Source organism: Abramis brama, assembly GCF_963993115.1.
Source record: "Abramis brama genome assembly, chromosome: 9".
In the NCBI taxonomy this organism is placed as follows: Eukaryota; Metazoa; Chordata; class Actinopteri; order Cypriniformes; family Leuciscidae; genus Abramis; species Abramis brama.
The window spans coordinates 36,060,765-36,074,358 of record NC_139971.1 but is presented as its reverse complement, the minus strand read 5'-3'; the positions used below and the strand labels follow the sequence as shown (position 1 = coordinate 36,074,358).

Below are 13,594 nucleotides of genomic sequence, written 5' to 3'. Positions count from 1 at the left end.
TACTTAAGAATTTAGTTGAGTTTAAAATATACGTCACCTCATAGGAATGTCTGCTTTAGTTTTCTTCTTCTTCATCTTCACATGTCCTGACTGCTGCTCATTGTGATCCTCCCCTTCCAGTGCGTCCTCCTTCACACATTCACTCATGTCATCCTCGCTCAGATTATCATCTGATCAATAAAAGGAAAAAAATAAACCAATGTGAATGAATCATATTTATGACCCTGAGACTAAATAAACATACCAACTAACGATGCATTATTGCCTAAATTTCCTATGCATTGCTGGACTGGTGCAATGCTGTTCGAAAAGAAAAATAAATAAATACTATTAAAAAGGGCTTCTGTCAATTTCAATAACCTAAAAGTGTGTTTTAAAATTACTTGGAGCAGAAAAATGTGAAGTGGCAGGATTTCTAATTCCAATGACCTAAATTCCACTATGAGTGGGAATATTTCTCATAGAATGTCCTTTCTTCTGGTCCAATATTTTTCTCCTCTCAGTACCAGCTTGTTTTTTAATATATAGATGCCACCTCCTCCTTTCCCATCATTTATTAAATTAATAAAGTCATTTTATTTAGTCCTTTAGTTATTTAGATTGTCCAGTCCACCTCCACCCCTACATATACACACACATAAAATGCAACACAAATAATAATTATTCCCAAACGGCATTTTCTTTACAGGCTCTCCGTGGCTTTTATATTAAATCATGCCTGGACATAGATTGAGCACTTACACGTGTTAATGCTGAAAATGAATCTGAACAAGTCACTATATGTTTAAAGGTTGGATCTCTTCTACCCACTGAAGAGCCTCCAGTGCTTCATGATGCAAACCAATTTATAGCACTTCTAAGATTCAGACTGCTCGACAGGACCATAAAAGACCAGCAGGGGTTTTGGTGAATTATATCAGTAATTGTTTTCATCCTTCTCATCACTGTCACAGCCAAATGGACATCTATCAGAAAGGAATAACTATTAATCATTGCTTGGATCTGATCACATAAAACACTTGCGATCTTCAAAGAGGGATCTTAATAAATATACCTTTTACACTCTAGAATAGATAATACTGAGAGAAGTCATTGTCTAGATAAATATATGAATCAAAATATTTATATATTGATACTTTTTGTGCAATTGTGTTTGCATATGATATCACTATCATAATGTAAAAGAAAAAGTGAAGCAGTAACGTTACATGTGTAACGTTAGATATATAAAGCACAGACGGCTTAGCTATATCTGTGCTCTTGCTACAACCATGCTAACTTCATGCTAAAATCTCTTACCAGAAGGGACGTAGTCTTTATCCTCATTTGAGGAATAACCATCCGAGTCGTAATCCGAATAATTCATTATTATTTTTCTGTGTGGTCTGCTGTATCACCGGCAAAATCAGATGAATAGTCGAGAACAATCACAAGAAAGACTGTGGCTAACCAGCTAGCTTTACTAGACGCAGAGCATGTTAGCTTGCTAGCATCATCTGATCTATAAAAGACTCAATGCCTCATCGGCCTTCAGAGTCCAGAGAATAGTCGTTTCTTTTCAACTTCAAGTTCTTTGTTAGGTTGTACCAACCTTGTACTAAAAATGAAATGACAGAAAATGTTTTTTTTTAAATATGTATTAACAATAATAATAACAATAACTTGATTTTTATTATTACGGGTAATTAAAGGTAAAATAGTATTATTAAGGTAATTATTAAACGTAATACAGTAAATAAATTACAAAAATCTGACAGAAAAAAATAATAATAATAATAAATATATATATATATATATATATATATATATATATATATATATAATATTATTATAATTATTATTATTATTATTAACAACAACAATAATAATAAACGGGGTTATTATTAAAGGTAATCAAAGGGAAATTATTATCATTAAGGTCATTATTAAAAGTAATAATAACAAAATATAGTATATAAATAACAACAGCCTACGGTCAATTATTTTTTCATATTCTGCCTGCCTGGCTATTTCAACACTCCACAACTTTAGAATAGAATAGAATAGAATAGAATAGAATAGAATAGAATAGAATAGAATAGAATAGAATAGAATTAGCAAAAGACAGTCACGATCTATCCATATGATATGTGAGTCATGCTTCATGGATACCGCGAAGGGACATGCGCTACAACCACACAGGCCCCGCCCACAAGCCTGTCGCAAATCGCAAGTGACAGCTAGATAATCTCTCAAACGTCAAACCTGACACAGTTGTGGTCGTTAAAACTAATTTTCCCGGTTTTTCAAATGTGTTACAGAGCATCGGCAGTGCTTTTAGTTTAATGAGAGTAAATCCGCGCACTCATCGGGTTTGCGCAGCTGAAGCGGACGTTGATGCCGATGGAAGAGCATCTGTGCTAAAAACAAACGCTCTGCTCAAGCCCACATTCCTTTTCTAATGCTGTTATTCGGATTTGACACTTTTCTCACGCATGATCGCAGTGTTGATCTTAAGAGAAATTCAGGACGTGGAGATGGGATTCGTTCAGCAGATCCTCAGTTTGAATTTGGTACCGAGGACAAATGCGACCTGCGGGAGGAACGACACCTCTCTGTGCGATTTCTCCGGTGAGTCTCCACGCCACAGCCGACATTACTCATCAGTTTGATCAGCTCATGTTTGTGCTACTATGAGATTCAGATACTATTATTGTGTTGTATGATTTGTATGACTTTACAGTGAAAAAGTGGTCAAGCTTTCAAACTGGTAATGGGTTAGCAACTAATGCTAGTGTGTTAGCTTGTCCGGCTAATGTTACTTTTGTTTGCTGAAATGATGGTGTTACTGAGAGGTGGATATCTATCTATCTATCTATCTATCTATCTATCTATCTATCTATCTATCTATCTATCGTTATGTCTGTCTGTCTATCTATCTATCTGTTGTTCTTTCTATATATCTGTTGTTCTTTCTATCTGTCTAACACAGTCTTTCTAGCCATCTGTCTACCATTTCATTCATCCACCTGTCTACCTTTCTGTGTGTCTATCTTCTTCAAGTTGTGTGACAGAAATATGGAGTTGAATATTTAATTTACAGGATTACAGTACAGGCTTGTAATATAACAAATGACGCTTCACCACTAACTATCAGTCTTAAATTCCATGATGCCAGTCATTTAGATATTTTCTTAGATTCCACGGGAGATGTTTACATCACAGGCGTGGGAAGATTTGACAGACTCTGTTGGCTGATCTTCAGGCTTTGAATGTGTTTCTTCATGCCACTGTGTGATGTCTTTCCTTCTTCTTTTTTGCAGAGATGTGGTATGGGGTGTTCCTGTGGGCTGTTGTGTCCTCGTTGATGTTCCACCTGCCTGTCGCCCTCCTCGCTCTGGCAACACTCCGCAGACATAAGGTGGCACGATTTTTCCCAATCGGCATCCTGCTCATGGCCATCATCGGCCCGCTCTTTGGAGGGGTTCTCACTAGTATGTAGCTTGTTTTTCGTGTAGTTACATCTGAAATATGTCATAAATAATGGATATGAAATGCGTATAGATATACAAAATGTCTTCTTACAGGTGCAGCTATAGCAGGAGTCTATAAGGCGGCCGGGAAGAGTATGTTCTCCTTGGAGGCGTTGGTGTTTGGAGTGGGACAGTCGTTGTGTGTTTTTATCATTTCCTTCTTCAGAGTGCTGGCGACCCTGTAGCACTCAGACATTGGCACACCAGACTGCCATCGCGAGGAGAGTCACCCTGGGCGTCATATGCAAAACATGGAGGCCTTACTTCCCAAACAGACCCAACGGTTTCCTTTGATACAGAACAGTGGTATCTTTTTCCAAACGGGTTTCTGATGAGTGCATGGAGTAACATGAAACATTTCATTTGAAAATGAAACATTATGAGCTACCTTTAAAGCAGAGTTAGACTTGTTACAGGTGGAGTCATCTTGCACGTGTATTTTTTTTTTTTATTGATCATTATGGATGACATTTTGTTTGTTAGTTTCTTTTAATTTTCCTTTCTTAACACTAAATTAGTCTTTTATAAAATTTTGGATGAGGTAAAGACTCATATAATGTACATACTAAAGCCTATCCCAGCTTGCTCTTAAATTACGCTCGAGAGGAACAACTTGCATTCACTTTGCACTGATTATATGAATCCTTTAGGCCAAAGGCTAGAAACTTCAATTTGTTTCTCTTCTTCACACTGTTTTCTGTATAATTTGCCCCGATTGTGGGCATATTTTATAGAGATTACAGTTGAACACACTTGTCTGTGGACTTTGACATTGTAATCGTATCACAGCACAAGATTTTGTGGTTTTTACATTCAAAGTCTTTAAGAATTTGTTTTCCAAGTGGGCTCCAGGATTTGGCCTTCACATTGAATATTTCTGTATATATTAGAGTGATATAATCTTGCTTTGACACTTGTTTGCCCATAAGATTCTCACCTCTTATGCCTAATATGCGAATGTAAACCAGATTTCAGCTGAAACCATATATAGAATCACTTAAATCTTCACCAAAGAAATGATAACACTAATCTACAGCTGTTATACGTTTCAGATATTGTTATTTTTGAGAAAGCTCAAGTGGGAAGATGTTTAATGACTAAATCGAACTAAATTACTACAGAATGTACAAAATAATATCAGAAACCCAAGTTTATGTGCAGAAGTATATAAAATAATATGCTTACATTGCAAAAAAAAAGTATAGTCACTCATTTAGATGTTCTCCCTTATTCTTGTTACATTAACAGCAAGAGGTGTAAAGCTGAAAGGAATACGAATATGATCTTAAGACTAATCTGAGGAATTTTCAGCCTGACATCTAAACCAAATTTAGTTCTCAAATATTAGTTTTACATTTCTTCAGTATAAGCATTTGTAGACTTGTGTTCTCCCGTATTACAAGCCCTCAGGAAGTTCTTGTGTTCTGGAAGTGAGTTCATCTTTTATGATTGGAGCGCTAACATTCGTGGGACGCACTGAAAGCTATGCTTTATTTGTCTGAGCCTATGGTCTCTCAATTGCACAAATGGATTTATTTTTCTAAAGTCAAATCATTCATGGTGGAGTGACTGCTCATTGTTTTTGTGGTTTGTCTTTGATTGTATGGTCTTGTTGAGAAATGGATTTGCTCTTTGCGACGTGAAACTTTCCATTAATTTTTTTCTGGGCAAGTTTAATTTTCTTACTGTATAATAAGTGCCAATTGCTAGTATTTTCATGAAATAAAATGGTTTAGATTATAATAACACCACCTTGTTTTGATATATTAACGTATTATCCTTTGGTTTGGGGTGTAATATGTTGGACAGGAAGGTAAACGTGTGCCTCAGATAAGAAAATATCAGCTGGAAGAGTAGTAAAAACAATTTGGTTTCATTCCAAGCGGAGGGCGGTTTACTCACGCCACTCTCATCTGTGGTTTAGTGATGCTTCTGTGTTCTCCAGCACTTCCACACTCACAGATGGCTCTCCTGTGTTCCATTAACATTCACCAGCCAAATCTGCACAACCGCCACTTGCTGTGTACTGAAGAGAGTAATGTGCTGCAGAAACACACGCAGCGTGATGACTCAAATCATGTGGGCTTTTCTGCTAACAGAGGCCCAGTTCTGTATTGAAATTAAAGGACATTGTAATATGAAGTGAAAAAACTATTTTTAAAACACCAGGGTTTTTTTATGCCAGCAGGTTTGGAAAACACTGATTTTAGCGTTATCACTTTACCATAATTACCTTAAAAAATCCTACAATGTACATAGATGAGCCAAAACATTATGACCACCTACCTAATGCTGTCAAATTTACAACCTCATGAATGGCTGGACCCAGGGTTTCCCAGCAGAACATTGTCCATTGCCATCACTTCCCCAGGTCAATAGCACATTTATACATGGCCTTCCACATGATATAAAAGAAAACGTGACTCATTGGACCAGGCGACCTTCTTTCACTGCTCCAAGGTTCAGTTCTGACAACGTGTGCCCATTGTTAGCGCTTTCGACCGTGGACAGGGGCCATCATGGGGACTCTGATTGGTTTGCAGTTATGCCTCATACGCATCAGTGTGATGCACTGTGTTGTGACACATTCCTCCTGTAACCATCATTCAAATTACAAACTTGTGCCAGACAAGACGGGATAGCCTTTATTGCCCCCGTGCATCGATGAGCCTTGGGCGCCCAACACCCTGTCGCCGGTTTGTGGCTGAAATGTAGCTTTGCCATTTCAGAGATACTCTGACCCTGTCGCCTTGCCATAACATTTTTGGTCCTTGTCAAAGTCGCTCAGATCTTTATTACTGCCCATTTCTCCTGCATCCAACATGTAGATTATAACTAATTGTTTGGTTACCATCTATTCTACCCAAACCTTAAAGGTAGGGTATGGGATTTGCAAAACGGCCGGCAGATTTTGAAAATACACAACTCAAATGGTCCTACCTTCTTTCCTCCAACGCTGGCCCTGACTCCACCCATTCATGTGGAGGGAGGGGGAGGGGGGTATGGTACGACCGTTTGATTGACGAACTTAATGTCCAATGATTCTAGGTGGTCTTGGAAATGATTGGCTGGAGTTTTTCGAGTCCTGCCCGTTCCACAGATGATTAAATTGCTTAATTTTCATTTCAGTGCTTCTAACTCAGTGGCTGTAAGTGGGTTAGGAATAGGATTTCAAGTGATTTTGAAAAAATGGACAAAAAAGAGAATCACATACCCCACCTTTAATATGTGGCCTTGTTAGGAGATATTATCTATGATATTCGCTTCACCTGTAAGACTGGTCATAATGTTTTGTATATTTGGTTGTAATATACAACCAAAATAAGGGGTCATCTATGATCTCAAAAATGGCTATTGCATGATTTAATGTCCCTTATTATTTTGTAATTGTAGACCTTCTAAATGTTTCAATGTGGTTTACATTGCAATATCAGGTTTAGAGCCATTTCTACAATAAAATCTTGAATATACTTGCAGTATGTGATGTAATACACATATTAAATAAATGTTTTCCAAACATATGCAGGGAGCTAAAAAGCTATGTGCCTATAATTCATATAGATAGAGGTGCTACTGGGGTGACTGCAAAATATATCATAACCTTAGATTTACTCTCTTTTTACATGTTGTAATGTTGGTAAGTTTAATCAAATCGCACCGGCAAACGTTTCATTGCCAAACCTCCTTTGATTCACAAGAAATGGAAGCGGTGTTGAGGAAGGGAAGAGGGATAAATCCATGAAAAAAGTCAGGACTCGTAATGACACAACAGAATTCACTTTTAATCATTATTAACAAGTATAGGTATTGATTTACTCTTCTTTTTTTTTTTAAACGCATTTGTTCATAATTCATTCTTTTGTACATAATCTGGCGTGCAAGGCAAAGGTACACATAGAAAATAGATTTGCGCAGGGTCAGTCCATGTGTGTCTCAGGTGAGGGGGATTCAGTTCTTTGGTCTGATGTTTCTCCCTGTGTTGTGTGCTCCTCTGAGACTGTCTCGCTCCTCTCCTGGTTGGTCACTTGCTCGCTGGGCCCGGATGGGCTCTGCTCTGATTTGCTGTTTGTGACTGTTGTGCTGTCCGTCTGATCAGTGCTGTCCTCCTTCTCCTGAGATTTCACTGTGAATGCACATGATGAACACATGATGAGCACATGATGAAGATGTCTAATGGAAGTTCTGCGCAAACTGTATTTATAATGGTGTCGGAGTGGAGTTAATCTCTTCCTCCGCTCACCTTCCTCACCCTCAGGTAAATCCTCTGAGCAGGGCGTCAGTTCCCCCAGGTTCACTCGCTTCCCCCCCGGTGACCTCTGCCGTCTTGGCAGCGCTGCCTTTAGCTCTGAAAGAGGCCGTAATAACAACTGCCATCATTGAAAAGTGACACACAGTATTTTTTTTTTCCTACTATGGAAGTCAATGAGGTCCATCAACTGTCTGGTTACCGACATTCTTAAAAATATCTTCTTTTGTGTTCAGCGGAAGAAAGAAATTCATACAGGTTTGAAACAACTTGAGGGTGAGTAAATGATGACAGAATTTGTATTTTAAAGTAAACTATTCCTTTAAAGGTCCCATTGCATGGATTATTTTATTATTTTAGAATGTTTCCTGGGGTGCCCTTATAATGTTAGTATGTTTTTTAGATCAAAAGTTGTTATAATTTAGAAATAAAAGGCATATTTCCTAGCCTGATTTTAGCCTCTGATTTAAACGCTCTGTTTGAAGGGGCGTGTCAGCTGTGAGACTTCAGTGTAAACGCCCACTGCTGTGATTGGCTGACATGCTTGCATATGAAATATCTAGCATTACATGTGGATCTCTCTCAAAAACTTTTACTATTACAGCTATTATACGTTTTTACTATTACAGCTATCGGGATTAACGAATCGTGAGAAGTTTTTTAAGTATTTAGATCTATTCCATCACATAAAAGGTTGCAGTGATGAGCATTGAGCAGATGACAGCCTGTTGATCGCGTGAATGAAGATCTTATCATTGCAACGCAGTTTCTGCACTCTCACTAATGCTTTCACCAATGCAAACATGAGGTAAGTACTGTAAGAGCTTCGTTGTGCAGTGTAACAGCGTCATTGATTTCATAATGAGTTTTGGCAAGTGTCCAGATAAACTCGCTCTGTGTGTGATTGACAGCTTGGGCGACTGGAAAGGGATTGTTCTTTGATCGCTTTCTGTAAATATATTAATCACAGTTTAAGTAAGATTATTTTCATCCTACTAAGAGAAACGACGTGAAGTTGATCGTTTAGTCACTGGCTTGATTTACTGATGCATAAACAGTATTGAACGACTTTGAGAGAAAGATTATCTGTCTGATCTTGAACAATTACACATCAGAAATTCACATAACCCACTGGTTCTTCGGAGGCTCGGATGAAGGAACTAAAAAAATACTTTTGTGTTCATTTGTACATCCAAACACTGAGCAACTGCCATGCTTCGCTCGTTTGCAAGCCATGATGTCTCTCCAGGAAAAAACAATATCGCACCCGCGCAGCTCATTTTCTCATGGGCGGGCCAAATTCTCTTTGCGGGCAAAGAAGAGAAAGGGGAGGTAACCTTTCCCCTTGTGACGACATAAGAGGAAGATTTCTAGATTTGCCCGTCTGAGCTTTCATTTTCTCAAAAATACCCAGGGCTTGGTTTATACCCATCAAAACGTCTAGCCACTGGGGGACCATAGGCAGGCTAGGGAAAACTCATATTAAGGTTTAAAAAAATAAAGTGAAATTTTCATGCAATGGGACCTTTAAGCAGCACAAATGAAAGTAAATCTTTCTTGAGCACCAAATCAGCATTTTAGAATGATTTTTAGAGGATCATGTGACACTAAAAAGTAATGGCTGCTGAAAATCCAGCTTTGCTATCACAGGAATAAATTACATTTTATACAAATTATATAAATTACAGTTTTTACTATCATTTTAATCAAATAAATGCAACCTTGGTGAGAATAAGAGACTTATTTCAAAAGCATAAACAAATCTTACACACACCAAACTTTTGAACGGTAGTGTTAGCCTATATGCTAGTTGACTCTAAAAAGTTGTTTGACACATTACTCCTAATAATACCTGCAACTTACTAGCAATATATCTTCTTCAATGTGTAATCAATGACACATTGACAGTTAAAGCAGCATTACATTATTACTCTTCAAACATCTCCCTCATATTACTCGTGTGGAATCATTCAGAGCGCTGCTCAGAAACACAAGATGACATATTGTGAGTGACAGTTGTGAGACATCAGAGGCTCACCCTCAGGGTCAAGCATGGTGGCGTGTTGGAGGAGTGAATCCTCATGGACAGACACGGCACGGCGCTGGGTAGAGGGCTTCATGCGGGGCCGTGGAATAGGGAGGGTCTCTATGAGAGGAAATACGGTCAGACTGTGTCCGTTCTTATAAAAGACATGAACACAATACAGCACAATGTATTTTAGGGCTGTTTTATGCCTTTTATTATATAGGACAGGGAGGATTGATGGTGGAAATGGGAGAAATTGGGGAACATTACAGTCAGGATTCAAACCTGTGACCCTTTATGTCATAAGCGTAGGAGCTATCACTGCTCCACAGCTATGAACATCAAAAAGTCATTTACAACAGATTCACAAATGAGAAAAATATCTGCATCAGGATGTATGGAGGAAGGGTGGAACTTGAATGAAAATAAAGAATAAAATGACAGGCTACTCACTGTCCACAGAAAATGCTGACACGTACGCAACACTTGACACCGCCAGGGGATGTTCAGCTTATCTCATTATCACAATATTCATATTCTCACTTATGTGGTTATTGCACTAAGATAACATTTGGAGATACAAAGAGTATTTTGGACAAACACTCAAAAGAATGAATGCATTTTCATCAGGGCCCATTTGCTGCATCAGTTTCACAAGCATTGAATTACTGATGGGATAGGGCTAACTGAATTGTGTTTGGACTCTGAGAGCTTTAAGATCAGCCATCGAGGGAGGTGTTGAATGAAAACAGACACTAGTTGAGTCATTATGTGGCCCTACTTTATTATTATAAATTTATTTAGACAGGGATGGATATCATGAAGGCCGAGTGCATGCATGAAACAAAGTGAAAAGAAAGAAGCAGAATAGAAGACAGACTGTCAATCAATTGAAGAGATATTCAAATAAATATCATTATCTATCTATCCATCCATCCATCCATCCATCCATCCATGAAACGACCAAGAGACCCATTCTTTAAAATAACTGGCTCATAAAAGTAATTTGTTTTGAGAACTGGACTAACCTGGTTGTTCGGTGTTTTTGATTCACTAAAAAGAACTGGTTCATGAGAGTCATTTGTTTGTGAACTGGACAACACTTGTCACATTTTATAGTTATTTTTTTAAGGCCATGAGGACAACTCAATAAAAAATACATTTCTTGTTATTTTTCTGCATTGTACTTTCTTTTTACAGCATCCCATTCGATAAAGTAAGTGAATTCACATTCACTACAATATATAATTTCATTAGCCATAGCCCGAAACACTGAAAAGTGGTGCAGGGAAATACCATAAAAGTAGTCGACATTACTCATGTTGCGCTACATATCAAGTCATTTGTGAAGTCACTATTTACTGATAATCTTGCACTCTCTAAAATAAGTTGAAGTTTGACACACACCTTGAAGGTGAGAAAATATTAAGAGGGTGAGAAAGTAGAATTTTACGTTTTGGGTGAACAATCCCCTTAAAACGAATTTTCAACAGCATATTACATGAAAACTAGCCATCCAAACCCTGCATGCTGCATCATCCCCACTAGACTGACAGAGAGGCAAACCTTCAGTGACGGATTGTGCTCTCTCTGCACGCTCTCTGATATCCGTGCTGAGGATCCTCCGTGGCGAGGGGGCTGGAGGCGTCTCTTTGCGGGGAGATGGGGTCGGAGGCTCCTCCTGGGGCTGGGAGTGAGAGATGGTCTCGGACACCTCTGCCTGACCATCCTGAGAAGGGCTGGGGATCTTGGGAGTGACTGTGGCTGTCCGTGCTGCCTCACTACCGGGAAGTAGAATGGGTTTCATGGCCGGTTTAGGGGGCAACGGGCCTATAGGACGCTCTGGAAGTAGCGGCCTTTCTGTACGGTGGAAGTCTGTAACACTCGGGGTCACTCGGGTTGGTCGCCTGGTGTCTGGAGAAAATAGGAGGTTTAAAGTCAGCATGAAATAAATTCACTAAATGAATGTTACCTGATTGTGAACAATTCATTCTTTTTTTTCTGACCTTGTAATTCTTAATCAAAATTCGCATTCAAATTTTCCTCTATCCAATCAAAAACTGATGGATAGAACAATGTCCCTGCCCTACATTCTTTCACTCAGATGTACATCACAATACGAAAAAATGTCGCTGCTCCAGTTTCATTGCAACTTTAACAGTCATCACTACAATGAAAATTACTGAAGCTGGGTGATTCATTTCTTACCTGATGAGGTGGACATTGTGCGAGGTTTCATAAATGTAGGCGGAGGCTCAGGTTTGTCAAGTATGGCCCCTAAAAAGCAAGCAAAGTGTACTGAATAATAGAAGAAATGGCTTGACAGACCCATGCAAAAATGCTTCACATCAACACCAAATACATGCTGAGCTGTGCTAATGCTTAAGAATAAATGCACTGAAAGTAGATTAAGGAAAAGGATTTCAGGGCAGTTCCTGTGGAAATTGAAACTGCCTTTAAATTGGATATTTTGCTGTTTGCATTAATCATAGAATTATGTGCAGACATATGGCCTTTGGCTAGACTTACAAAATATAACACACAGGGATGGTATATAGATATATTAACATAAACGTATGATAAATCAAAAGGATTTCAAAGAAAACAAAGACTTGCAACATGAATTAAGGTAAGAAGAGAAACTTCATTATATTTTGCATCTCACAATCAGTGAATGACCTAAACACATTAGAAGCACACATATGCCACACCATCATGTGACTCTCTAGCATTCACACCTGAAACCCCATTACAGAAACCCTGAGATCACCACTGTCAAAACTCAGATGTGCTGACGCAGCACTACCAGTGCAGCAAATTCTCACATCCCAACACAAGGTCTACATACTGTAGCTGAATAATGTGTCTTACCCTCAGAGTTGGCTTTCCTCAGCTCCTCATCCTTGCTCTGTAAGAGGATAACACTGGTTTAAATCAGATGCCTAGTGAAGTAAGTGTATAATCTCTAATTCACCCAGACCTTTTTTTCATGCAAGCGATTACTTTGATACTGCGGTTTTAGCAGAGTAAGCATATATTACTGGGGGAAAGGTGTTTTTGCTTGATATGAGGCATTTATGCAGCACCAAATCCAATAACAGTACATTATTTATGACCATTAATAAAGTTTAAAAGGTCTTCAGAGAAGAGAACAGAGTTCTTCGATTAATTCAGTTCAAAGTGGTATCTGTTTTTCACAATAAAAAGTTGGAAGAATCAATGAAATAGCCACACTTACCTGGCTCTGTTTGGTGTCGGTAGGAGATGTTTTGGTGACTCCCATGCGGTGAAGCATAACATGGAGACGCTGTTCAAAGCTGGATGAGCTCTCCGATGCATGTTTCTACACAATGACCCGAAAATTTAATTCTTAGAACATTACAAATAGAACAAGAAACATTTATATAATTTTTTTTTAGAGAACTTTTTAGGATGTGAGATCAGCCATCTAACAAGAGTCAATATGAACCTCTAAAAATGACGGCACCCTCTCATCCAGAGGGCTTTTGGGGTAGGAGCCAACAGCGACCAATCTATTTAAAACTGACTCACTGTCTTCAGCATTAGCAGACAGAAGTCATATTAAAAATGGGTTTAAGTTTTCTTTTGATTATTTTATATCTATTTTACTGGAAAACAAAACTAAAATAGAGATAAGACAATGACTTTTTAATGTGTACCATCTGACACCAAAAGTACCATGGTACTGCCATTGTACTCTTATTGTAAGGTCTTAAATGAAACCTTTTCACACAATATTTACTCAAAATGCACTTAAAAATCAGCCAATCGGACACAGTTTTTGGCCTA

At 38.4% G+C, this 13,594-nt stretch overlaps 3 protein-coding genes across 7 annotated transcripts in view; 1 reads left to right on the top strand and 2 right to left on the bottom strand.

The window, feature by feature from the left end:
• The window catches only part of cfdp1 (craniofacial development protein 1), a 29,819-nt gene extending 28,326 nt beyond the window's left edge, over positions 1-1,493 (bottom strand). The window contains exons 1-2 of the mRNA XM_084123741.1: positions 1,300-1,493; positions 38-170 (exon numbers count right to left, since the gene is read on the bottom strand). Coding sequence (XP_083979867.1) covers positions 38-170; positions 1,300-1,366 — 200 coding nt within the window. The 5' untranslated portion in view covers positions 1,367-1,493. The remainder of the gene's footprint in view (positions 1-37; positions 171-1,299) is intronic.
• A 682-nt stretch (positions 1,494-2,175) lies between these two features.
• On the top strand, positions 2,176-5,260 carry tmem170a (transmembrane protein 170A). The gene is made up of 3 exons (XM_084123663.1): positions 2,176-2,610; positions 3,303-3,473; positions 3,567-5,260. The coding sequence occupies exons 1-3, from the start codon at positions 2,475-2,477 to the stop codon at positions 3,695-3,697; spliced, it is 438 nt and encodes a 145-aa protein (XP_083979789.1). The 5' UTR covers positions 2,176-2,474; the 3' UTR covers positions 3,698-5,260.
• Positions 5,261-7,275: 2,015 nt separating this feature from the next.
• The window catches only part of carmil2 (capping protein regulator and myosin 1 linker 2), a 45,714-nt gene continuing 39,395 nt past the window's right edge, over positions 7,276-13,594 (bottom strand). For 2 of the 5 annotated variants that reach the window (XM_084124884.1, XM_084124888.1), the window contains 7 exons: positions 13,023-13,127; positions 12,656-12,692; positions 11,993-12,061; positions 11,351-11,698; positions 9,797-9,904; positions 7,753-7,857; positions 7,276-7,635 (listed from right to left, as the gene is read on the bottom strand). In XM_084124884.1, the coding sequence (XP_083981010.1) occupies positions 7,430-7,635; positions 7,753-7,857; positions 9,797-9,904; positions 11,351-11,698; positions 11,993-12,061; positions 12,656-12,692; positions 13,023-13,127 (978 nt within the window). In that variant the 3' untranslated portion in view covers positions 7,276-7,429. The remainder of the gene's footprint in view (positions 7,636-7,752; positions 7,858-9,796; positions 9,905-11,350; positions 11,699-11,992; positions 12,062-12,655; positions 12,693-13,022; positions 13,128-13,594) is intronic. The other 3 variants (XM_084124885.1, XM_084124886.1, XM_084124887.1) reach the window with 3 other exon arrangements.